Source organism: Coregonus clupeaformis, chromosome 25, assembly GCF_020615455.1.
Source record: "Coregonus clupeaformis isolate EN_2021a chromosome 25, ASM2061545v1, whole genome shotgun sequence".
Classification (NCBI taxonomy): Eukaryota; Metazoa; Chordata; class Actinopteri; order Salmoniformes; family Salmonidae; genus Coregonus; species Coregonus clupeaformis.
In genome coordinates, this window is record NC_059216.1 from 8,082,547 (window position 1) to 8,108,694 (window position 26,148).

At 44.6% G+C, this 26,148-nt stretch overlaps 1 protein-coding gene across 4 annotated transcripts in view; it reads left to right on the plus strand.

Moving 5' to 3' along the window:
* ttll5 (tubulin tyrosine ligase-like family, member 5) overlaps window positions 1–26,148 on the plus strand; it is a 96,186-nt gene that overhangs the window by 67,959 nt on the left and 2,079 nt on the right. For all 4 annotated transcript variants that reach the window (XM_041847655.2, XM_045207492.1, XM_045207493.1 and 1 more), the window contains 3 exons: window positions 8,121–8,319; window positions 11,256–11,476; window positions 16,379–16,464. In XM_041847655.2, coding sequence (XP_041703589.2) covers window positions 8,121–8,319; window positions 11,256–11,476; window positions 16,379–16,464 — 506 coding nt within the window. The remainder of the gene's footprint in view (window positions 1–8,120; window positions 8,320–11,255; window positions 11,477–16,378; window positions 16,465–26,148) is intronic.

Below are 26,148 nucleotides of genomic sequence, written 5' to 3' on the forward strand. Positions count from 1 at the left end.
TAAAATGTAATTTTCACCATAGGTACACGTCAACTATGACAGACAAATTGAGCAAAAGAAATCCAGAAAATCACATTGTAGGATTTTTTATGAATTTATTTGCAAATTATGGTGGAAAATAAGTATTTGGTCACCTACAAACAAGCAAGATTTCTGGCTCTCACAGACCTGTATCTTCTTTAAGAGGCTCCTCTGTCCTCCACTCGTTACCTGTATTAATGGCACCTGTTTGAACTTGTTATCAGTATAAAAGACAACTGTCCACAACCTCAAACAGTCACACTCCAAACTCCACTATGGCCAAGACCAAAGAGCTGTCAAAGGACACCAGAAACAAAATTTTAGACCTGCACCAGGCTGGGAAGACTGAATCTGCAATAGGTAAGCAGCTTGGTTTGAAGAAATCAACTGTGGGAGCAATTATTAGGAAATGGAAGACATACAAGACCACTGATAATCTCCCTCGATCTGGGGCTCCACGCAAGATCTCACCCCGTGGGGTCAAAATGATCACAAGAACGGTGAGCAATAATCCCAGAACCACACGGGGGGACCTAGTGAATGACCTGCAGAGAGCTGGGACCAAAGTAACAAAGCCTACCATCAGTAACACACTACGCCGCCAGGGACTCAAATCCTGCAGTGACAGACGTGTCCCCCTGCTTAAGCCAGTACATGTCCAGGCCCCTCTGAAGTTTGCTAGAGTGCATTTGGTTGAACCAGAAGAGGATTGGGAGAATGTCATATGGTCAGATGAAACCAAAATAGAACTTTTTGGTAAAAACTCAACTCGTCGTGTTTGGAGGACAAAGAATGCTGAGTTGCATCCAAAGAACACCATACCTACTGTGAAGCATTGGGGGTGGAAACATCATGCTTTGGGGCTGTTTTTCTACAAAGGGACCAGGACGACTGATCCGTGTAAAGTAAAGAATGAATGGGGCCATGTATCGTGAGATTTTGAGTGAAAACCTCCTTCCATCAGCAAGGGCATTGAAGATGAAACGTGGCTGGGTCTTTCAGCATGACAATGATCCCAAACACACCGCCCGGGCAACGAAGGAGTGGCTTCGTAAGAAGCATTTCAAGGTCCTGGAGTGGCCTAGCCAGTCTCCAGATCTCAACCCCATAGAAAATCTTTGGAGGGAGTTGAAAGTCCGTGTTGCCCAGCAACAGCCCCAAAACATCACTGCTCTAGAGGAGATCTGCATGGAGGAATGGGCCAAAATACCAGCAACAGTGTGTGAAAACCTTGTGAAGACTTACAGAAAACGTTTGACCTGTGTCATTGCCAACAAAGGGTATATAACAAAGTATTGAGAAACTTTTGTTATTGACCAAATACTTATTTTCCACCATAATTTGCAAATAAATTCATTAAAAATCCTACAATGTGATTTTCTGGATTTTTTTTCCTCATTTTGTCTGTCATAGTTGACGTGTACCTATGATGAAAATTACAGGCCTCTCTCATCTTTTCAAGTGGGAGAACTTGCACAATTGGTGGCTGACTAAATACTTTTTTTTCCCCACTGTAGTCATCCGGAACAGCTGGTGCTCTCATGCATGCTTCACTGTTGCTTGCCTCGAAGCGAGCATATAAGTGGTTTAGCTCGTCTGGTAGGCTTGTGTCACTGGGCAGCTCGCAGCTGTGCTTCCCTTTGTAGTCTGTAATAGTTTTCAAACCCTGCCACATCCAACAAGCGTCAGAGCCGGTGTAGTACGATTCAATCTTAGTCCTGTATTGACTCTTTGCCTGTTTGATGGTTCGTCAGAGGGCATAGCGGGATTTCTTATAAGTGTCCGGGTTAGACTCCCGCTCCTTGAAAGCGGCAGCTCTACCCTTTAGCTCAGTGCGGATGTTGCCTGTAACCCTTTAGCTCAGTGCGAATGTTGCCTGTAATCCTAATCTCCCGTGGCGCAGTGGTAGAGATCCTGGTTCGAATCCAGGCTCTGTCGTAGCCGGCCGCGACTGGGAGACCCATGAGGCGGCGCACAATTGGCCCAGTGTCGTCCAGGGTAGGGGAGGGACTGGCCGGCAGGGATGTAGCTCAGTTGGTAGAGCATGGTGTTTGCAACGCCAGGGTTGTGGATTTGATTCCCACGGGGGGCCAGTAATAAAAAAATTATGTATGCACTCACTAACTGTAAGTCGCTCTGGATAAGAACGTCTGCTAAATGACTAAAATGTAAAAATGTAAATGTAGTACGTACGGTCACTGTGGGGACGACGTCATCGATGCACGTATTGATGAAGCCAGTGACTGATGTGGTGTACTCCTCAATGCTATCTGAAGAATCCCGGATCATGTTCCAGTCTGTGCTAGCAAAACAGTCCTGTAGCTTAGCATCTGCGCCATCTGACCACGTTTCTATTAACCGAGTCACTGGTGCTTCCTGCTTTAGTTTTTGCTTATAAGCAGGAATCAGGAGGATAGAGTTATGGTCATATTTGCCAAATGGAGGGCGAGGGCGAGCTTTGTATGTGTCTCTGTGTGTGGAGTAAATGTGGTCTAGAGTTGTTTTTCCTCTGGTTGCACATTTAACATGCTGGTAGAAATTAGGTAGAACGGATTTAAGTTTCCCTGCATTAAAGTCCCCGGCCACTAGGAGCGCTGCCTCTGGATGAGCATTTTCCTGTTTACTTATGACCTTATACAGCTCATTGAGTGCAATCTTAATGCCAGCATTGGTTTGTGGTGGTAAATATACAGCTATGAAAAATATAGATGAAAACTCTCTTGGTAAATAGTGTGGTCTACAGCTTATCATAAAATACTCTACCTCAGGCGAGCAAAACCTCGAGACTTCCTTAGTATTTGATTTTGTGCACCATATATACACAGACCGCCACCCCTTGTCTTACCGGAGTCAGCCGTTCTATCCTGCCGATGTAGCGTATATCCCGTCAGCTGTATGTTGTCCATGTCGTAGTTCAGCCACGACTCTGTGAAACATATTACAGTTTTTAATGTCCTGTTGGTAGGATAACCGTAATCTTAGGTCATCTAATTTATTTTCAAATGATTTAACATTGGCTAATAGGATTGATGGAAGAGGCAGTTTACTCGCTCGCCGTCGGATCCTTACAAGGCACCCCGACCTACGTCCACGATATCTCTGTCTGTTTCTCCTGCAAATGATGGGGATTTGGGCCTTGTCGGGTGTCTGTAGGATATCCTTCGCGTCCGACTCATTGAAGAAAAAAATCTTCATCCAATACGAGGTGAGTAATCGCTGTCCTGATATCCAGAAACAAGGTGGCAGAAACATTATGTACAGAATAAATTACAAATAACGCGAAAAAACACACATAATAGTACAATTGGTTAGAGGGCTGTAAAGCGGCAGCCATCTTCTCCGCCTCCATCTTGACTCACTATCTGAGTTGACCGTTGTATTTTATAAAATAAATTGTACTGTCTCTATGCACACTCACTTGTACTTGTGAGCACCCCCGTATCCACATCGACGGGACCGCAGTGGAGAAGGTGGAAAGCTTCAAGTTCCTCGGCGTACACATCACTGACAAACTGAAATGGTCCACCCACACAGACAGTGTGGTGAAGAAGGCTCAACAGCGCCTCTTCAACCTCAGGAGGCTGAAGAAATTTGGCTTGGCATGTAAAACCCTCACAAACTTTTACAGATGCACATTTGAGAGTATCCTGTCGGGCTGTATCACCGCCTGGTACGGCAACTGCACCGCCCGCAACTGCAGGGCTATCCAGAGGGTGGTGCGGTCTGCCCAACGCATCCCCGGGGGCAAACTACCCGCCATCCAGGACACCTACAGCACCCGATGTCACAGGAAGGCCAAAAAGATAATCAAGGACCACCCGAGCCACTGCCTGTTCACCCCGCTATCATCCAGAAGGCGAGGTCAGTACAGGTGCATCAAAGCTGGGACAGAGAGACAGAAGCTGTTTTTCAATCTCAAGGCCATCAGACTGTTAAATAGCCTTCACTAGCACATTAGAGGCTGCTGCCTATATACATAGATTAGAAATCACTGGCCACTTTAATAAATGGAACACTAGTCACTTTAATAATGTTTACATATCTTGCATTACTCATCTCATATGTATATACTGTATTATATACTATTCTACTGTATCTTAGTCTATGCCGCTCTGACATTGCTAGTCCATATATTTATTTATATATTCTTAATTCCATTGCTTTACTTAGATTTGTGTGTATTGGGTATATGTTGTGAAATTGCTAGATATTACTGCACTGTCGGTGCTAGAAACACAAGCATTTCACTACACCCGCAATAACATCTGCTAAACACGTGTATGTGACCAATAAAATTTGATTTGATTTGTGCATGTGACATTAAAACTTTAAACTTCTAAGTACTTTCATCTTATCTACTTTCTCCTTTTTGATTCCAGTTCATGTGAGGACTGTTATTCTACTTTTTAACTGGAAATCCTCTGAGGTAAACTCATAAAAGACTGTTCTTGAGTGCACTAAAGTACGTTGCCACTAATATTTCATAACAGAGATTTTGATGAGATCCTTCACCTCGTCACAGGACAACTCAGGTAAAAAGGATCCTTTTGTCAGAAGGTTCTCCTGTTAAGAACGTGCCATCCATCACTTTCTCTCTCTTACTTTCCGCACCAACACAAACCCCAATTTTTCCACCCCATTACCCGCAACTGTACATTTGGCGCAGGGATCTTAGAAAGCGGTGTAACATCGTTGATGAGATATTAGGGTAAATTATCTTGATTTCGACATTGAGTGCTATTTCTTTCATGTAGGATTTCCTGAGCCCCCTACAACTGGGGCCGGTGGTCATTGCCAAACATACTGAAACCGTTAAGCATGCTGGCTCTTTAAGCAGCAACCACAGGGGTGAAGCATGATGGGTTTCAAAGAATAGCTGGGCCCTTTGATGTGCCGACATGCTGCCAGGATCTGCCAGGTATGCTGCCTCAGCACTCTGAAACAGAGAGAGAGAGATGCTGCTTCCCCACTCCATTCTGCTGTCAACCTGGGGCAGGGGGCTGCTGGCTACACTCACTCTCAAAAACACCATTATGCTATTACAATATAGCCACCACACCACTCACAACTCTGTCAGGAGTAACGCTTGACTTCCCGATACTTTGACGGTTTTTGAATTGTCCCAAACCGCATCAGTGATGTGAAATTATGTTTGATTTCTCATAGGCATTAAATTGACCTTCTGAAAATCTGGAACATCAGGGTGAATGACCAATAGGTGCATAGTGTCTCGTTAGCTCGCTTTTGCTAGTTTAGGGCAAGCATATAAAAGAAGGCCAGATTGTTTACAGCCTCTGATGTCTTTTGGTAATCTTACCCGATCCTGGATCGGACACTTGGCTCAAGTAAGAATTCATTTCCAGTAAGTTATTGGGTATTGAAATTGAAATTGTGATTGAGCACCATGATTGTGTATTTAGGTTTGTAATACGTCATGGTTGGTGCATTCTACTCCCCTCAGTGAGGAGAACACTAATGTGTCTCTCTCTCTACCTTGGCACCCAACCTCTCTCTCCACTGTTAACTCCATCTCTGTCTTCATATCCAAATAACCACAGGGCCACCATTTCTGGTTCTGCAGTACTCAAGGACCTCTCAGACCCTGGTCACCGTAACGCACATACTGGTATTTGTTCAATATTTTGTCAGACTGTTGTTTTACTTGGTCAGACGTTGTCGCGGCATTTAATTCCAGTGCATTTTGTGAGTGTCCATTTGCAGAGCCTATTCGGCTCACCAGAAAACTCAAGGAAACGTAAAAATGAATGGGGTAAAAAAAATGCACGGCAAAAATGGTTTGATGTCTTCCTCCTTTTAATAAAAAGCGTTTTATTCACCTTAATTGGACCCAGATGTAGTGCCGGGAGCAAGGTATCCCTTGAGGTAGGGGAGAGGGAAATTCCACCCTGGGATAACGGGGCCATGTTAATGAGTTGACATAGACACCCTAGTAACAGCCCTTCCCCCCCTCAGCAGGCAGCATGGACTAAAACCCTCTCCCTCCATCTCAGTCACACACATCAGAGATGGATTTATGCACTGCCCTCATACTGGCACTTTGAACCCATCCACCAGCTCTCTGCTTCTCAACATTGTAGGTACCAGTACTACGTGTTTCATAGCTATCATATCAGTGCCCCGTTAGGTGGAGGACAAGGGAGAGAAAATAAATAAGTGCTGGAAATACCCCTGGGCCTGATGATGTGCACGTTGACCAGCTAGGCCAGGACTTGGAAGTATGGTGGGCTGAAGCAGCATGATGTCATTTCATAACGGCCTCTTTCCCACATTCGGTGCTGAGTTAGATTGATGCTGCACATGTGCTCAGCTCGCACTGCTGTGTTATTGTAAGTCATATCAGCATATTACAGTACGGTGAGCACAGCAGGGATCATACTGACACCCACATGCTGCAGGCAGACCAGGAAGGCAGAGCAGGCCCCAGGCTGCTAAAACTTCACACATGTATTGTACTGTACCAGTGATGGGAAACTCAGATGTGGCAGTTTTTTTCTCTTTCCTATTTGTTATTTATTGTGCTGGAATTGAATGGCCAGGAACTGAGGCTCCTGATGTGGGACTCAGAGGATGTGTGATTTGGCCTCCCATGTAGCTCAAGTGGAGAGATATTGCTAAAGACTAACTGAAGCATACTGTACTTGGAATAGTTTTGGGGAAAAATACTAAAAAAAAAAAAAAAAAATGGAGACAACCATCCATCAGGGTTTTGTCTTGTGGTCATTTGGACTCTGTGGTCTTAAAGGGTTCACAGACAGACCTTTCTTAGCAGAAGAGGGTGAAAAAAGTTTGAATGGCTCTGAGTCACACCAGTTGTTTTTGCAATATACATGCCATTACGTGAAATTAGCGGGCGGATAGCTCGTTCACATTACTTTCAGATCCCTACGCCGGACGGGAATATTTTTTTTGGGTGAGCGACACTGGATTATTTTCCTGCAGCGCGCATTGTTATTCAAGGTTAATTGAATTCTAATTTTAGACCTCCTCTCAGTTCTGTTCTAAAAATGTCTTGGCGTATTGTGATATTTCAAGTCTGATAATATTTTCTTTAACTCTTACTGTATACAATTGTTATTACAATGTTATCTATTGTTCTTATATAAAAACAATAAGCCTGTCGTGAGCTAACACTTGCACTTGACTTTATTCCCCCCTTACTAGCTCTGACTTTGCTGATAGCTACTTTATTGAGGAAAATGTACTTACTATGACTGTGATATGTGGTTGTCCCACCTAGCTATTTTAAGATGAATGCATTAACTGTAAGTCGCACTGGATAAGAGCGTCTGCTAAATGACTTAAATGTAAATGTATGGGAGGAATTTCCAGGAGCTCCTCACTTTCTTGTGTGAAATGGGACCCTCAGGGGATCTATCTCTTTCTTTCTTTTCATTTTTTTCTCTCGTAGCCCTGCTCTTTTAGAACATCATTTTTTGGCTGAAGGGGTGCTTTTCCTTTTCACAGACTCTGCAGTGAACTTGTGCAGGAGGGGCGAACCCTGACGCCCCCATTGCGTTAGATGGGGCCAAAAAGGCTGAAAGGCTTAGTCCTAGTGAAAGATAATCCAGTTACAAATGTGTGGAGCCGTTCAAAGGTTGTCTTTTCAGGTTGTGGCTTTGTGATGCGGATGGAACGTGATGCGCTGAGAGCACTGAGGCGGGAGAGGTTTCAATGTTTTCTATGAGCCTCATGTTTGCCACGGGTCGGCTCTCTGCTTTGCCTCTTTGATTGGTCAGTTTTGACAGGAAGGCATCTGGGTGCAGCGGCTGGGATGCCGCATGCTGTCTTGTCCCCTTTACTTCTTGTTCACAGTCTTACTACTCAACATGTGGAGGGAAATAGGCCAGTTAATGAGCTAATACTACATTTCAGTCTTGGTTGCATGGTCAAGTGACTGACGATGAGAAGGTGGTAGTAGGCCTGAATACTCACATGACTCACCACTGCTGTTATTTCTGTTCCACTGCTGTCTGAGCCTAACCTTTTGCATCAGTAAAAGCTAGATGCTCACTTCTTAATTTATCAAGCATACAGTACACATTGGAACTATTTTGATCTCATTTCCTCTGCTCCCATAGCCCCAGGGCGTTGAGAGATGAGGAGGGTCTTTGGGATGGGGAGACCCAGAGCGCCTACAACCTGGTGACAGGCGTCAGCCCCCAGCAGCGCTACCAGCCCATCCCAGGCAGCTACCAGCTCCAGTTCGCCATCCAGCAGCTGCAGCAGCAGAAGTTCCAGTCCCGCCAACTGTTGGACCAGAGCCGCACCCGCCACCAGGTCAGTGAGCTGCAGACCACAACACCACGGACCGAACGGTAGGGTAACTGTGGTTGTGGAGTTTAGAGAAAAAGATCACCGCTATGTAGTTCTGGTTGCCTTGGAACTATTCAGCCCAACAAAATGAGAACCATGCCTTCCTGTAAACCACAGGCTGAACATGGAGTACCTCATGTTCAGGTAGACCCAGACTAGAAATTCTGCTAGACTGTATATACAGTGTGGTGAGAGTGCATTAGAAACACTCCTTCTCTCACTGGGCTGAAAGTTGCACACAATCCAATCCTTGGAACCAGTGTTCAGCTTTGTGTCAAAACCATTTTACAGACTTTTTGTGATTTTCTCTCATTGGGGTTCAGAGAAACACTAGAAGTTGCAATTTCTCCCTTTCCATCCCTTGATGTTTCCCTCTTACTCAAATAAAGCATAGATGTAAACACTTAGTAAGGTATCTGAGTGCTATTGAATTATAAATCAAGAAAACCCTCAACTCTTTTTGTCTGGGCAATATCAACTGCTTGTTTTTGTTAAGCAATGGGGATACTCTCCAAAAATTCTGTAAAAAGCTCCCCCATCACCCGTAGAGGAAAGCCTTGATGTTAGTGCTTGCAAAGCTATTCTGGGAATTTCTCCTCCAACCGCCGAACAAAATGGTGTCCACTGGGAACATCCTCACAGGGAGCTTGTTTCTTGAAAGCAAACATGAATTCTCACACCAAGCAAACTCTTTGTTCTACTGAGTCTACTGGTGGATGTGCTTATATTGGAAGATGAGTAATCAAGGCTGGCTGCCCACAAGGGCTCTGGCGGGGCAACGCCACTGATTCTACACTGAATAAGAAGCCTAATCCCATCATTCACAGTTCATATCAGATTCAACATTCATTTTGTATGCTGAAACTGATTTCTGAGGTATAACTTTTCTAAACCGTTATAGTTACAAAACCTTTTAGTCATGCTTGACTAGTCGTGACATATGTAATTTCTGCCATTGCTGAAGGAGATTAAACTGATTGCCTTGGGTTACTTGACACTATATAATTTTGAAACTGAAAAAAAAAAACATTGGTTCTTGGTCTTTCTGTACGTTTGTTTTGAAAGGGGATCTGGACAGGAAATCTGTGTTTATTATTCTTGCAGCATTTGTTGTAGAGTCGTTCTATGAATGGCGGCGTGGAGGCTGGGGAGAGACGACAGCTTTCGGGGTGGGATGATTGGAGGCGCTATTTATTTAAAAAAATTTGTTGAGTAATGCAGTTGCTCTCACGTCATCCTTTCTACATCTAGGTTTAGCCTAATTAATGCAGTTGAGGTGATATTTTTCTTGGCCCGGACTGGCTGGGTTACGCAAGACTCTCTTTGAAAGTGATCCCCCCAGCTCCTGTCCACTCCCCTCCCATCGCCAGCTCTCTGATTGAGCACAGTTCACTAGTTCACCAAGTCACAACCACTTTCAGCCAGCCACTCACAGCATCCATTCATCCACAATTACCAGGTAGGGTTGAGCAGGGACCATCTCTCCCCCTGATTGCGAAATTGCAGGAAATGGTTTGCAGCATTAGTTGGTGTGTGTAATCATAAGCCATAAAGGGGACAGCGTTAAGAGAGAGAGCGAGCGAGCCAACCTGTTGTTCTCCCCTTAACAAACAGCCCTTTTACTGAGCTCATGGGAGGGCTGACTGTGCGCCTTGAGTCACCACCCAATCAGGGAACCGTCCTTTAAATATCCTCTCCCTCTGCTCTGCCCCTCAGTGTCTCTCGCCAGCTTGACCTGAATGGGAGTCTATACTAACAGACGCCCTGCAATCCTGTAGCGTTTCCATGTGTTCCATAGCCTTAAGGCTCATTCACTTGGGCTCAGAGTAGAATTGCCTAGTAAACCCTCCTTCCCAGACTGTGTCCTTCCATTGGTCAGAGAGTCAGTCAATGCCTTAACCCTGCTCTTTAATGACACGTGAAAAACCATTGCGGGTTTTGGTCTTATTGAAATAAGCGCTCTCCACATTCCTGCACTCACCTCCCCTGCCTTGTGGCCTTATGGCAGAATTTATTGAACTATTTGGCTTAACTGAATACAAAACTGTGTGTGTGTCCAGGGGAGCTTAGGGGTGTGTGTGTGTGTGTGTGTGTGTGTGTGTGTGTGTGTGTGAGAGAGAAAGAGAGAGTGCTGTTCCGGTGCTCTACTCTATGTTCCAGTTACTGGGTGCAGACTGCGCGGCTCCTCCACAGGCTTGGCCTGAGGCCACCTGGCAGCCAAATAAAGGTGCCCTCCCTGGCCCTGCTCAACTGCTGCACAACCACAGACCCTCCAACCTGGAAATTCAGCTTCTCATTTATCAACACAGAAATTACATCAAAATATTCTCTGTCACGCTGCCAGTCTTTTGAAATCATGCGCTGGGAAGCTGGAAAACCATTAGCTTGTTAGATAGATATATAAAGTGGCAGAGAAATAGCATAGACATGAGATCTGGAAGGAATGTCTGTGAAGCATTCCCCAGCAACACAGGCAACCGGTGAACGGTAGCTCTTAAATATTATGTCAGGACGAAAATGTTGTTTACCAGGTCTCTAGAAGTCATTAAAGAGATGTGTTGTCTAAACAAGTATGAAATGTGAAGAATTTGTTGCACTGCTTCCAACCTCAAAATATGTAGAGCATGTTTTGATAAAGGATAGCACTTTTTTTCAAAGCTAATTGATTGGGGATGTTTGACATTAAATGACCTGGGAAGGCAGAAATCAAAGTCTGATCCTTGTTATGGTTGTACTGAGCACATTTACAATTTGATAGCCTTTCCCATCCCTGATTTAGGTAGTGGATTAGGTACATAATGCCCTAATGTATACATCCTCTTAAATGTAATGTCATTGATGCCTAATAACTTACTTGATTGTGAATCTGAAGCTAAATGTGTGTGGTTTTTGCTCCTTAGGCCATGTTGGCTGCTAAGGCCATGATGCCACCCTATCCTGTGACGGCCCCTCGGCCCCAGGCTCCCACTGGCCCATCCTCCTCCAGTCCCGCAGTGACCCACCCAGGCCGCCAGAACCACAGCCACGCTTGCGCAGGCCCAGGACACATCCTCAACCCCAAACCACCCAGCAGTGCCAGGGAGGGCCTGGTCAGGAAGACAGCCACCCAGCGCCTCAACAAGTAAGACCTGGAGCTAGTGCTGCCTCCACCATACCACCCCACAGCACTGGGATGCTGCTGTTCAATGCTCTCTTACTAGAAAGCTCTGTAATGTGTGAATGTTGACTGGACCATGACATGAATGCATATGTGTGATGGCTAGCTAGTGACTCTAGAGGACTATGGCTGTTCTGGAGGGGTGAACCAGGGTCCAGCAGCAGCAGAGAGTTTAAAAGGAACAGGTGAAGGAGGGTACTGAGAGTTAGACTAGCCTACATGAAGCGTGGAGCGAACAGTCCCAGTCCCTTGGCTTCAGGCTGTATCTGCCAGGCCAGTAAACAACCTCATCACAGGCCTGATTTCTGCCTGCTCAGTAAACACAATGCGGTTCAACTGCATGGCCCTATTCATGAGCGCTGTTTAAACCCTGTTTTGTTTGGAGATTAAAAGAAGAAGAGTGGAGGAAAAATTGAGAAAGAAAGAAAAGTTGGGGAGAGAGAAAACGGAGCGAAGCCTGAAACTGCCATCTGTTTCCCACGCTGCAGTATGACTTTATTACCCAACATCTGGCCAAATTACACAACAATGGCAAACCTCAGTGATAGGGTTGCTTGTTTGTTTAAAGCACATGGCTTCGGTGGAGGGCTCCTCTCCCCCAGCGTGAGGCGCAGTGGTCCCAGCTCTGTCATTCTGAAGAGCCCTCCTCTCCTCTGGTCATGCTGTGTGCTACTCTAGTATTACATCAGAGAGATTTATATGGACCTGGCCATTTGAGTTTGTTGTCTTTTTTGCTAAGTAGGAATATTTATAGAACTGAATGGTAAAGCAATTGCTCTACGCGTCTGCTCCTACTGTATCTCTGTCTGTGTGTGCGCATGTCACTTGTCTTTCTGTCTGTATCAGAGGATCCGTGTTGGTGCCTTTCATCAGGGGAACAAGGATTTGGCTAATGACACAAAGCCTTAGTGGCTGCCTCAGCAGGTAGCAGCAGCAGCTTTGATGTGGCGGCTGAGGCCAGCCAGGGAGTAGGAGAGGCCAGAGGGATGTGGTTGTGTTATGTTGCTGATGTGTGAGGAGCGCTCTCCTGGGCAAGCGGCACGCTCAGAGGGGAGGGAGGGCAGTGAAGAGTTAAGGGCAGAGGGAGGGTAGGTTAGGGCAGGGCAGGGCAGGGTAGGGCAGGGCAGGGTTGGTTAGGGCAGGGCAGGGTTGGTTAGGGCAGGGCAGGGTTGGTTAGGGCAGGGCAGGGTTGGTTAGGGCAGGGCAGGGTTGGTTAGGGGCAGGGCAGGGTAGGTTAGGGCAGGGCAGGGCAGGTTAGGGCAGGGCAGGGTTGGTTAGGGCAGGGCAGGGTTGGTTAGGGCAGGGCAGGGTTGGTTAGGGCAGGGCAGGGTTGGTTAGGGCAGGGTTGGTTAGGGCAGGGCAGGGTTGGTTAGGGCAGGGCAGGGTTGGTTAGGGCAGGGTAGGGTTGGTTAGGGCAGGGCAGGGTTGGTTAGGGCAGGGTAGGGCAGGGCAGGGTAGGGCAGGGCAGGGCAGGGTAGGTTAGGGCAGGGCAGGGTTGGTTAGGGCAGGGCAGGGTTGGTTAGGGCAGGGTAGGTCCTCTCTGTGTGTCTTCCTGGCAGTTACTGTGTTTACCCTCTGCATGCAGAATTCCAGAACCTCCTCACACTCTCCACTGTCCTGCATTTTTGTGGTCGGCCTGTGTGACAGGAGAGAGTGTGGGAAAAACGGAAGCTTCAAGACCAAAAATGCACTGATGGAAAAAAGGAAGAAAATAAAGAAGAGAGGGAAATAAAGAATGACAGATAGAAAACAAACCTCTGTCTGAAAGAGATGAGATGATTGTTCACAGAAAATGGATAATAAGTTGTTTCCCTTTATATTAAACTAATTTCAAGGGTAACTCAATACCTTGGTTAAGTAGCCTTAGCTCATCCACCCCAACATGGAATCGCTGTACTGTAGGTATTAGAAATGTTCAAGGTTATTTCGTCTTCAAAACACCCTCCCAACTGCTGAACTCAAACACATTACATTTGATAAATGTTGCCTCTGCTGCCTGTTTTCCTACAAGACAATACATAATTAATGTACACAGAGAGTTAGTCTTTGTTATTGAATCAAGGATCTGAATGACATGCAGTTTTGGGTTTGTTGGAGAATGGAAAGTGAGTAATAAGGATCAAGATTACCAGTTGTGTTTGGGAGTCAAATAAAGAGGGGACTGGATTTATATGTTGGAGCAGCCAAACTGTCCTCTCTCTCTCTCTCTCTCTCTCTCTCTCTCTCTCTCTCTCTCTCTCTCTCTCTCTCTCTCTCTCTCTCTCTCTCTCTCTCTCTCTCTCTCTCTCTCTCTCTCTCTCTCTCTCTCTCTCTCTCTCTCTCTCTCTCTCTCTCTCTCTCTCTCTCTCTCTCTCTCTCTCTCTCTCTCTCTCTCTCTCTCTCTCTCTCTCTCTCTCTCTCTCTCTCTCTCTCTCTCTCTCTCTCTCTCTCTCTCTCTCTCTCTCTCTCTCTCTCTCTCTCTCTCTCTCTCTCTCTCTCTCTCTCTCTCTCTCTCTCTCTCTCTCTCTCTCTCTCTCTCTCTCTCTCTCTCTCTCTCTCTCTCTCTCTCTCTCTCTCTCTCTCTCTCTCTCTCTCTCTCTCTCTCTCTCTCTCTCTCTCTCTCTCTCTCTCTCTCTCTCTCTCTCTCTCTCTCTCTCTCTCTCTCTCTCTCTCTCTCTCTCTCTCTCTCTCTCTCTCTCTCTCTCTCTCTCTCTCTCTCTCTCTCTCTCTCTCTCTCTCTCTCTCTCTCTCTCTCTCTCTCTCTCTCTCTCTCTCTCTCTCTCTCTCTCTCTCTCTCTCTCTCTCTCTCTCTCTCTCTCTCTCTCTCTCTCTCTCTCTCTCTCTCTCTCTCTCTCTCTCTCTCGATTGGAAAGAAGAGCCAATTCACTGGACCCACCACCAAGCTGCCCTGTCAGCCAATCAGAGCGGAACATCATGAGGAAATGCCAAGTCTGTTCAGCCACTGATTGGAAAGACTTGTCAGCACATTTGTCAGAATTAGTTTCTGTCTCATTATATGTTAATTGATGACAGAGAAGACCAAAAGAATGTGAATGGACCACACTGAAGCTTAGTTTCACAACAATGACTGCTTCTGAGATATCCTAAGAAGAAACCAAGGCATCTAGACTTGTCTATGGCTGTGGACAACGTCAATCAAATTCTAAACTTCACCCATACCCTAATGCTCATGCTTTTCTGGATAACCAAATTGCTACTGTAGCTGTGGCATACAGTAGGGCAGGACCCTAGAGTGTTGATTGGCTTAACATGGTTGCCAACTTAGACTGTTCACTATGGTCTCAGAATGGGTATGACTTCAGTTACAAATTTGAAAGCAATTTGTAAAACAAATAAATGATTGTGTTTGTGAGGCTTGGCGGGTTTTGCAGCTGTAGCTACGGAAACCCAGGCTGTCATATGGCATTCTTAATAGGGTGACAATTACAGCAGAACCATTACTGTCAGACTGGTTGCTGCCTTCACTGTCTATTAGTCAGCTGTAGGAACGGCTTGATACTATAAACACATCACGCTGCCAAAACTCTTGTTTATAAATGAACACTAATCCCCCTCGTTGGTTAGACGTCCAGATAACACAAAGAAACACACAACCATAGGTAACCATGTTCCTATATTTCATAGTCTATCTGGGGAACTCCACTCAAGCCCCTCTCAAAGAAAAAGCTTCTTACAAGGCTTTACATTTATGTACTAAACTTCTAACTGTGGGTGCATACTCCATGCAGAGATACGTGTTCAATATATTAAGCCCTTCCGTACTGCGGCGTTTGCCGGTCTACACCTTATGACGTGGAGAAGTGAGAGACTGTTGACAAAGAAAGTGATATGAAGAACCCAGAGGTCAAGCTTTCTCCAAATATTAAAGGGTTGCTTCCTGTAGAGTTATGCCACACTTTTAAGTGGGCCAGTCATATTTGTGGTTGTTAATGGTGTTAAGGAACAACTGTGCAGCCCCTACAAAGAAGCAGTGTGTGCCCTCATTACCTTAATGCTGCTTTGGCAAGCCACTGTTATGGGGCGAGAGGTTAACACCAGCTAAGCTTTATTTATTGTTCCCCAAAAAATGCTTAACACATTTAATGTATCGAGTTACAGGCTTGTTGGCCCCTGCTTTACGGCCTTATTCCACCCGTAATGATTTAGTCTGAGAAGCTGTATACACACATTGTCCCTGTGTAGTCTGTTTCTGTGAGAGCCAGTGTTGTGTGTTCTGGTAAGATGCAGTGCCCTATACACGTTGGGAGTACTTGCTGGATAGAAGTTGTATTGGCCACCCATTTCATGAAACATTCAGTATCTGTCACAATGGGACCTGTCCTCATGACTTTTCTATTTAAAAACACAGAGGTCATTCCACAAATGACCCAGCTGGCACCACAACCGTATCAGCTAACCAACCGTATCAGCTAACCCTACAACGTACGTGTTCTGTTGGAGCGTCAGTGTTGAGGAAAACGTCATCCAGGACAGCTACTATGGTAGAGGAATGTGTCCCATCCCTCTGCAATAGGTCATGAAAAGCACTCAGTAAACACTAAACCTCTTGGAGTGTCAAGAGACCCCCACAAGCCCCTATGGACAGCACACAGCAAACCACCACACTTTACATTTTTCCTGCCTGGTGCACACAATGTATCCATAGTCGTAATAGGAGTCAGTGATCCCTATGTCACTACTGTAACTCTGTAAGATAATTTGCCGTCACAATGCTCTTACAATAAGAGTGAAGAGCACTACAGTATATCAGTGGAACCCTCCAGGACAGTGAATGTGGAACAGTATGGTTTGTTTTTGCCCTATCGCTCTGTATCTCTCTGGGTAATGTACAGGAGTCACTCACTCTTATCTTGTCTCTGCCCACAGACAGACCTCATCAGAAGGCCTAGCCAATGGAGCTCTGACGTCCAACTCGCAGCATGTGGTCTACGAGGCCGTGTGCGGGAAAGCAGGTGGGTCTGACAGTCCACAGCCACACACACGCTCCCCTCCCTGTCTGTCGCTTGCCCACTGATGCTGTAGTCCTTGGGCAGATGGTGTGCCCTCTCCATGCCAGTGTCAGTGATAACAGCCAGGCATAGTGACCATTCTTCCATTGAGGACTTATCAACACCATTTGGATATTTTTATCCTGTTTGGCCTGACTGCTTCAGACCGTATCTGCAAGCAATGACAAGAGTATGGCTATTGCAAGGCTCTTCCCAGTGTGCACAATTCCAGGCCTGACGGGTCTGTTGCAAAAGATTTAGGGGCCATATCTGACCGTGTGTAAATACTTAATTAGGTTTCCACTACGATGGTGATCTGCTGTTTGATCAGATAGGCTCCATGTATCTAACTATAGAGGTCAGATGACTGCTAGCGGATAAAGGGGCATTAGTGTGATGGCCATCTCTCTTTTGTAATGGGATACAGTGGTGGGAAATAGACACAGTTTGGGCATTCCCAGCTGTTGGCTGTGCTTCCCATCCTAATCGCTGCCCAGCCACCTAAATCCCTGGCCAGTTGTGCCCTAGAAATCACACACAAGACTGAGCAGGTCTTCCATAGGAAAACACGGTTTGTGCATTGTGGTCTCATTGTGGTATTAATTCCTAGCATTTTGTTATTTTATTGCTGTTATATTAACATTATTCAATTTAAATTGACGTCGGCAAATCTTACATTTTGTTACTTATACCTTTTTAGAGTGTGTATCTACTGCCTTCTCATCCTGCAGTTGCACAATTCTTTCCACCCTGGAACCTGAGAAAGGGACTGGTGGAACTGTTGAGTTTTATTGCAGTAACAGTGATATTAAGCAGTTTTAGCGGATGCACATCTGTTTGTCTGATCAGGGCCTTTTTCCATAGTCCTTCTATACGTTAACATTAGTGTATCACACCATTCATCATGTGAGCGTCACACTTGAGCCGACCCAGAGAAACCCAGATCAGCCTGTATCTGTCCAAACGGAGCTCGAAAAAGACAGCAGCTATGCACCAACCCAAAAATGTGTGCCACCAGAACATTTATTTTCTCTCTGATTTTCTCTCTTCAAAGTATGAAGGTTGGCGTAGGTTAACAAACATCTTATAAAGTCATCAATAACTGTAACTGGATCCGTGGGGAGCAGCTCCTGAATTTCATGAATGCATTTTTTCCATCATTTAGGGCACCGGGTTGGGGGAGATGCTTGGCTCCTCACATACAACGTGAAAGCAGTTAGCTAGGGAGAGAAAGAAAAAAAAAACTTCAGTACCAAACCATTCAACAAGCCAGCCCAGGACCAGGTTTAGCCATGCATTGAGAATGGAGCAGTCCTGAGGCCAGCTTTGTTTTTCGAGTGGACATAGCTTTGTGGGGCTTAGGAACGGTGCCTGCCCAGTGTCCCTTTGTAGTGAGGTGACTGGCCTCCTCTGATCCACTCTGACAGGGAGTTAGAATGGGTCCAAACAGACAGCATTCTCTCTGATCAGCTGTCAGCCAATATTAATCACACACTCGCTCTCACTCTCTTTCCTCTCTCTCTCTCTCTCTCTCTCTCTCACTTTCCCCTCTTTCTCTCTCTCTCTCGCACTCATTCTCTCAACCCCCACACTCTCTCGTGCTTTCTCCCCAAATGAGGACCTATCAAAGCTTATGAAAATATTTATACCTATTGGTCCCAAATGGTCTTTCTCTCTTGAAGTGGGTGGTGCTACACAGAAGGCAGCTGAGGGGAGATTTATTGTATTCTGTTTGAGAAGGAAATGAATGCTGCTCTTGTGTCGTTTTAGTGGGAGATTGATCATGTACAGAGCTATAGTTTTGCCATTTAGTTTTTGCTTAGCTAGCTGGGTTTTTCCACAGTTTTGCTTTGCTGACACTTTGCACTTGAAGAGAATTCTAAGTGAACCAAGTAAAGACGTATCACTCTCATTCTTCTTTTGTCCAATTCAGAAAAATCCTGCTTTCTCACAGTAATCTAGTGTTCTTTATCAGTCTGTCTCTGGTTGGTGGCTTTGTTTCATTAGTGTTTGTTTCTGATTTTGGATTCTGCATTACTGGGGAATATTAGCCTTTCTCTCTTTCTTCTGCTGAGCTAGAGAAAGCTGCTTCCAGCGGTCATGTCATCGGATTGGAAGTCGTTTTCCAGCTCCGTCAGGCCCCACGGTGTAAAAGAGCACCAAAATAAACAGTCTGCCGAGAGGGAATGAAAGGGAATACTGTTTGGGAGCACAAACACAGCAGCTCGACCTGTACTTGGAATTCCTTTTCTACTGGATGCCTGGCGCTGTGCCAGGCAATATGCAAGGGGTGAGGGGACAGCAGGAAAGGGGCTGCTGCCCAGTGGCTGCCTGGGCGGCTCCACTGATACCTGCCTTGGCCATGAAAAGTAACACCCGCACCATGACAGTGTGCCAGCAGATTCCTCTCGTTCTCTCCATTGGTTTTGCAAGTTCCTCTGAAACTTTTTAGTTCAGTTTAGTTTAGACCATTCCTCTTTACCAAACTGTTTCAGTTCAGCAATATTCTTGGGATTACTGGTGTGAACCGCTCTCTTGAGGTCATGCCACAGCATCTCAATTGGGTTGAGGTCAGGACTCTGACTGGGCCACTCCAGAAGGCGTTTTCCAACCTACACTGTGAATGTTTAAATAATGTATTCAATATAGACAAGAAAAATACATTAATTAGTGTGTTATTAGCTTAAGCACACTGTGTTTGTCTGTTGTTGTGACTTAGATGAAGAGCAGATCAAATTTCATGACCAATTTATGCAGGAATCCAATTAATTCCAAAGGGTTCACATACATTTTCTTGTCACTGTATAACTTGTATTATCATCAGATGAATGGCAAGTAGAAGTAATCAACATTTTAAAATGAATAGATTTGGTAGACAGTTTCATTATTTTGACCTCCCCACAGTTCATTGGAAGAGGAAGTGTAAACTCTAACATACAGTGCCTTCAGAAAGTATTCATACCCCTTGACTTATTCCACATTTTGATGTTACAGCCTGAATAAAAAATATATATATCTCACTCATCTACACACTACCCCATAATGACAAAGTGAAAACATGTTTTTAGAAATGTTTGCAAAGTTATTGAAAATGAAATACAGAAATATCTAATTGACATACAGTGGGGGGAAAAAAGTATTTAGTCAAATCAAATCAAATTTTATTGGTCACATGCGCCGAATACAACAGGTGCAGACATTACAGTGAATTGCTTACTTACAGCCCTTAACCAACAGTGCATTTATTTTAAACAAAAAAAGTAAAAATAAAACAACAACAAAAAGTGTTGAGAAAAAAAAGAGCAGAAGTAAAATAAAGTGACAGTAGGGAGGCTATATATACAGGGGGGTACCGTTGCAGAGTCAATGTGCGGGGGCACCGGCTAGTTGAGGTAATATGTACATGTGGGTAGAGTTAAAGTGACTATGCATAAATACTTAACAGAGTAGCAGCAGCGTAAAAAGGATGGGGTGGGGGGGCAGTGCAAATAGTCCGGGTAGCCATGATTAGCTCTTCAGGAGTCTTATGGCTTGGGGGTAGAAGCTGTTGAGAAGTCTTTTGGACCTAGACTTGGCACTCCGGTACCGCTTGCCGTGCGTGACTAGGGTGGCTGACTAGGGTGGCTGGAGTGCGTGACTAGGGTGCGTGACTAGGGTGGCTGGAGTCTTTGACAATTTTGAGGGCCTTCCTCTGACACCGCCTGGTATAGAGGTCCTGGATGGCAGGAAGCTTTGCCCCAGTGATGTACTGGGCCGTACGCACTACCCTCTGTAGTGCCTTGCGGTCGGAGGCCAAGCAGTTGCCATACCAGGCGGTGATGCAACCAGTCAGGATGCTCTCGATGGTGCAGCTGTAGAATTTTTTTCAGCCACCAATTGTGAAAGTTCTCCCACTTAAAAAGATGAGAGAGGCCTGTAATTTTCATCATAGGTACACGTCAACTATGACAGACAAAATGAGAAAAAAAAATCCTGAAAATCACATTGTAGGACTTTTAATGAATTTATTTGCAAATTATGGTGGAAAATAAGTATTTGGTCAATAACAAAAGTTTCTCAATACTTTGTTATATACCCTTTGTTGGCAATGACACAGGTCAAACGTTTTCTGTAAGTCTTCAAGGTTTTCACACACTGTTGCTGGTATTTTGGCCCATTCCTCCATGCAGATCTCCTCTAGAGCAGTGATGTTTTGGGGCTGTCGCTGGGCAACACGGACTTTCAACTCCCTCCAAAGATTTTCTATGGGGTTGAGATCTGGAGACTGGCTAGGCCACTCCAGGACCTTGAAATGCTTCTTACGAAGCCACTCCTTCGTTGCCCGGGCGGTGTGTTTGGGATCATTGTCATGCTGAAAGACCCAGCCACGTTTCATCTTCAATGCCCTTGCTGATGGAAGGAGGTTTTCACTCAAAATCTCACGATACATGGCCCCATTCATTCTTTCCTTTACACTGATCAGTCGTCCTGGTCCCTTTGCAGAAAAACAGCCCCCATGCTTCACAATAGGTATGGTGTTCTTTGGATGCAACTCAGCATTCTTTGTCCTCCAAACACGACGAGTTGAGTTTTTACCTCTTCTGGATCATCCAAATGCACTCTAGCAAACTTCAGACGGGCCTGGACATGTACTGGCTTAAGCAGGGGGACACGTCTGGCACTGCAGGATTTGAGTCCCTGGCGGTGTAGTGTGTTACTGATGGTAGGCTTTGTTACTTTGGTCCCAGCTCTCTGCAGGTCATTCACTAGGTCCCCCCGTGTGGTTCTGGGATTTTTGCTCACCGTTCTTGTGATCATTTTGACCCCACGGGGTGAGATCTTGCGTGGAGCCCCAGATCGAGGGAGATTATCAGTGGTCTTGTATGTCTTCCATTTCCTAATAATTGCTCCCACAGTTGATTTCTTCAAACCAAGCTTCTTACCTATTGCAGATTCAGTCTTCCCAGCCTGGTGCAGGTCTACAATTTTGTTGGAGTTTGGAGTGTGACTGTTTGAGGTTGTGGACAGGTGTCTTTTATACTGATAACAAGTTCAAACAGGTGCCATTAATACAGGTAACGAGTGGAGGACAGAGGAGCCTCTTAAAGAAGAAGTTACAGGTCTGTGAGAGCCAGAAATCTTGCTTGTTTGTAGGTGACCAAATACTTATTTTCCACCATAATTTGCAAATAAATTCATTAAAAATCCTACAATGTGATTTTCTGGATTTTTTTCCCTCAATTTGTCTGTCATAGTTGACGTGTACCTATGATCAAAATTGCAGGCCTCTCTCATCTTTTTAAGTGGGAGAACTTGCACAATTGGTGGCTGACTAAATACTTTTTTTCCCCACTGTAAGTATTCACACCCGAGTCATTACTTTGTAGAAGCACTTTTGGCGGCAATTACAGCTTTCAGCCGTTTTGGGTATGTCTGTATCAGTTTTGCACATCTGGATTTGGGGATTTTCTCCCAATCTTTCTTGCAGATTTTCTCATGCTCTGTTAAGTTAGATGGGGAGCGGTGGTGGACAGCAATCTTCAAGTCTGGGGTTTGGATGGGTGTTGCTTTGGCTGTATGCTTGGGGTTATTGTCCTGTTGGAATGTAAATCTTCACCCCAGTCTAAGGTCGTTTGCACTCTGAAGCATTTTCTCATAAAGGAATTGCCTGTATTTGGCTCCATTCATTGTTCCCTCTATCCTTAACCAGTCTCCCAGTCTCTGCGGCTGAAAAGCATCCCCATAGCATGATGCTGCCACCATATTGGTGAAGTGCTGTAGAGACTATTGTCCTTCTGGCAGGTTCTCCCATCTCAGCCAAGGAACTCTGTAGTTCTGTCAGAGTGGTCATTGGGTTCTTGGTCACCTCCCTGACCAAGGTTCTTCTTGCTCAGTTTGGTCGGACGGCCAGCTCTAGTCTGGGTAGTTTCATCTTTTTTCAATTTCCTAATGATGGAGACCACTCTGTTCTTGGAAAATTTCAACACTCTAGAAATTGTTTTATACCCTTCCCAAGACACAGTATATGCCTCATCACAATTCTACCTGAGAGATCTACGGACAGTTCCTTGGACTTCATGGTATAGTTTCTGCTCTGACATGCACTGTCAACTGTGGGACCTTATAGACAAGTGTGTTTCTTTCTAAATCATGTCCAAACAATTGAATTGGCCACAGGTGGACTCCAATCAATTTGTAGTGACATCTCAAGGATGATCAAAGGAAATTGGATGCACCTGCGCTCAATTTGGTGTGTCATAGCAAAGGGGTGTGAATACGTTCAGTGCCTTCAGAAAGTATTCACACCCTTTGACTTTTTCCACATTTTGTTGTGTTACAGCCTGAATTTAAAATTGATTAAATTGAGATGTTGTGTCATTGGCTTGCACACAATACCCCATAATGTAAAAGTGGAATTATGTTTTTTATTTTATTATTTAAAACAAATTAATAAAACATGAAAAGCGGAAATGTCTTGAGTCAATAAATATTCAACCCCTTGTTGTGCCAAGCCTAAATAAGTTCAGGAGTAAAAATGTGCTTAACAAGTCACATAATAGATTTTATGGATTACAGATGTGAGTCTTTCTGGGTACGTCTCTAAGAGCTTTGCACACCTGGATTGTACAATATTTGCGCATTTATTATTTTAAAAATTCTTCAAGCTCTGTCAAGTTGGTTGTTGATCATTGCTAGACAGCCATTTTCAAGTCTTGCCATAGATCTTCAAGACGATTTTAAATCAAAACTGTAACTAGGCCTCTCAGGAACATACAATGTCGTCTTGGTAAGCAACTCCAGTGTATATTTGGCCTTGTGTTTTAGGTTATTGTCCTGCTGAAAGGTGAATTTGTCTCCCAGTGTCTGTTGAAAGCAGACTGAACCAGGTTTTCCTCTAGGATTTTGCCTGTGCTTAGCTCTATTCTGTTTCTTTTTATCCTAAAATTCTCCCTAGTCCTTGCCGATGACAAGCATATCCATAACATGATGCAGCCACCACCATGCTTGAAAATATGAAGAGTGGTACTCAGTGATGTTGTGTTGGATTTGCCTCAAACATAATGCTTTGTATTCAGTACATAAAGTTAATTTCTTTGCCACATTTTTAGCAGTTTTACTTTAGGGCCTTATTTCAAACAGGATGCATGTTTTGGAATATTTTTAATTGGTACAGGCGTCCTTCTTTTAACTCTATCATTTAGGTTAGTATTGGGGAGTAACTACAATGTTGTTGATCCAGCCTCAGTTTTCTCCGATCACAGCCATTAAACTCTAACTGTTTTAAAGTCACCATTGGCTTCATGGTGAAATCCCTGAGCGGTTTCTTTCCTCTACGGCAACTGAGTTAGGAAGGACGCCTGTATGTTTGCAGTCACTTTAACTCTACCCACATGTACATATTACCTCAATTACCTCGACTAACCGGTGCCCCCGCACATTGTCTCTGTACCGGTACCCGCGGTATATAGCCTCCCTACTGTTATTAATTTTACTGCTGCTCTTTAATTATTATTATTATTTTTGTTTTTACTTATCTATTTTGTACTTAACCAACAATGCAGTTTTTAAGAAAATAAAAAGTGTTAAGGGCTTGTAAGTAAGCATTTCACTGTAATGTCTACACCTGTTGTATTCGGCGCATGTGGCAAATAAAATTTGATTTGATGGGTGTAATGATACACCATCCCAAAGTGTAATTAATAACTTCACCATGCTCAAAGGGATATTCAATGCCTGCTTTTTTAATTTCTAAACATTTCTAAAAACATAATTCCACTTTGACATTATAGGCCACTGACACAACATCTAAATGTAATCCATTTTAAATTCAGGCTGTAACACAACAAAATGTGAAAAGGTCAAGGGGTGTGAATACTTTCTGAAGGCAGTATATACAGTGCATTCAGAAAGTATTCAGACCCCTTGACATTTACCACATTTTGTTACGTTACAGCCTTAATCTAAAATAGATTAAAGAAATAAAAATCCTCATCAATCTACACACAATACCCCATAATGACAAAACCAAAACAGGTTTTTTTCTAATAAAAACAGAAATACCACCAATCAGGCCTTTATGGTAGAGTGGCCAGATGGAAGCCACTCCTCAGTAAAAGGCACATGACAGCCCGCTTGGAGTTTGCCAAAAGGCACCTAAAGGACTCTCAGGCCATAAGAAACAAGATTCTCTGGTCTGATGAAACCAAGATTGAACTCTTTGGCCTGAATGCCAAGCGTCACGTCTGGAGGAAACCTAGCATCATTCCTACGGTGAAGCATGGTGGTGGCAGCGTCATGCTGTGGGGATGTTTTTCAGCGGCAGGGACCGGGAGACTAGTTAGGGTTGAGGGAAAGATGTACGGAGCAAAGTACAGAGAGATCTTTGATGAAAACCTGCTCCAGAGCGCTCTGGACCTCCGATTGGGGCGAAGATTCACCTTCCAACAGGACAACTACCATAAGCACACAGCCAAGACAACGCAGGAGTGGCTTCGGGACAAGTTTCTAAATGCCCTTGAGTGGCCCAGCCAGAGCCCGGACTTGAACCCGATCTAACATCTCTGGAGAGACCTGAAAATAGCTGTGCAGCAACGCTCCCCATCCAACCTGACAGAGCTTGAGAGGATCTGCAGAGAAGAATCGGAGAAACTCCCCAAATACAGGTGTGCCAAACTTGTAGTGTCATACCCAAGAAGACTCAAGGCTGTAATCGCTGCCAAAGGTGCTTCAACAAAGTACTGAGTAAAGGGTCTGAATACTTATGTAAATGTGATATTTCATTTGTTTTAGTTTTTTTGCACACATTTCTAAAAACCAGTTTTTGCTTTGTCATTATGGGGTATTGTGTGTGTAGATTGATGAGGGGGGAAAAACAATTTAATCCATTTTAGAATAAGGCTGTAACGTAACAAAATGTGGAAAAGTCAAGGGGTCTGAATATTTTCTGACTGCACTGTATATAGTTCAATATCTTTTCTGCATGCTTTCTATCTGGTTTTGGTCATTTATGTTGAGACTGTTTTTCCATCCCAAAAATTACCACTTACACGGCCCGCCTAAGAATTTTCTATACAGAAAAACCCTGTAATTAGCTCTAATGACTGTAATTTTCTCCATATTAAAGGGATAGTTCAACATTTTGGCAATGAACCATTTATCTACTTCCCGAGAGTTGGATGAACAGGAACAGCTAGCATACTAACTGTTCCTCTAGACTTCCAGTTTTATTTAACCCTTATTTTACCAGGTAAGTTGACTGAGAATACGTTCTCATTTACAGCAACGAGCTGGGGAATAGTTACAGGAGAGAGGAATAAGCCAATTGGAAGCTGGGGATGATTAAGTGGCCATGATGGTATGAGGGCCAGATTGGGAATTTAGCCAAGACACCGGGGTTAACACCCCTACACAATAAGTGCCATGGGATCTTTAGTGACCACAGAGAGTCAGGACACCTGTTTAACAGCCCTGGGATATTTGTTTTTAGACCAGAGGAAAGAGTGCCTCCTACTGGCCCTCCAACACCACCTCCAGCAGCGTCTGGTCTCCCATCCAGGGACCAACCAGGACCAACCCTGCTCAACTTCAGAGGCAAGCCAGCAGTGGTATGCTGCTAGCACTAGTTAGTGTATGCACGTGAAACTACCTCTAACTTCCTTCATACTGGAT